This window comes from Tupaia chinensis, unplaced genomic scaffold (assembly GCF_000334495.1).
Source record: "Tupaia chinensis unplaced genomic scaffold, TupChi_1.0 Scaffold143822_1, whole genome shotgun sequence".
NCBI classification, from domain to species: Eukaryota; Metazoa; Chordata; class Mammalia; order Scandentia; family Tupaiidae; genus Tupaia; species Tupaia belangeri.
The window spans coordinates 1-272 of NW_006203672.1; the positions used below are offsets into that span (position 1 = coordinate 1).

Here is a 272-nt window from a genome sequence, read left to right on the forward strand (position 1 = left end):
GGAGCTCCTTCTGCTACTGTACCTTGTACAATGCAAGGATCTGTTCATATTGGTCTTTAGCCTTTCTTTTACCAAATCAATTTTATTTTGTAGAATTAAAATATGCTTCAGTTTCATAATTTCTATAGCAGCCAGATGCTCAGAGGTCTGAGGCTGTGGACAAGATTCATTACCAGCTATCAACAGAAGTGCTGCATCCATCACTGCTGCACCGTTCAGCATAGTAGCCATCACAATATCGTGGCTGGGGCAGTCAAACAAAAAAACATGTC

General features: G+C 40.8%; 1 protein-coding gene across 1 annotated transcript in view; it reads right to left on the reverse strand.

Annotated features, from left to right (window-relative positions):
• Positions 1-22: 22 nt before the first annotated feature.
• The window catches only part of LOC102487530 (nucleophosmin-like), a gene marked incomplete at its 3' end in the record, with an annotated part of 1,837 nt that continues 1,587 nt past the window's right edge, over positions 23-272 (reverse strand). Inside the window, exon 3 of the mRNA XM_027766994.1 lies at positions 23-244. Within this exon, the coding sequence (XP_027622795.1) occupies positions 23-244 (222 nt within the window). The remainder of the gene's footprint in view (positions 245-272) is intronic.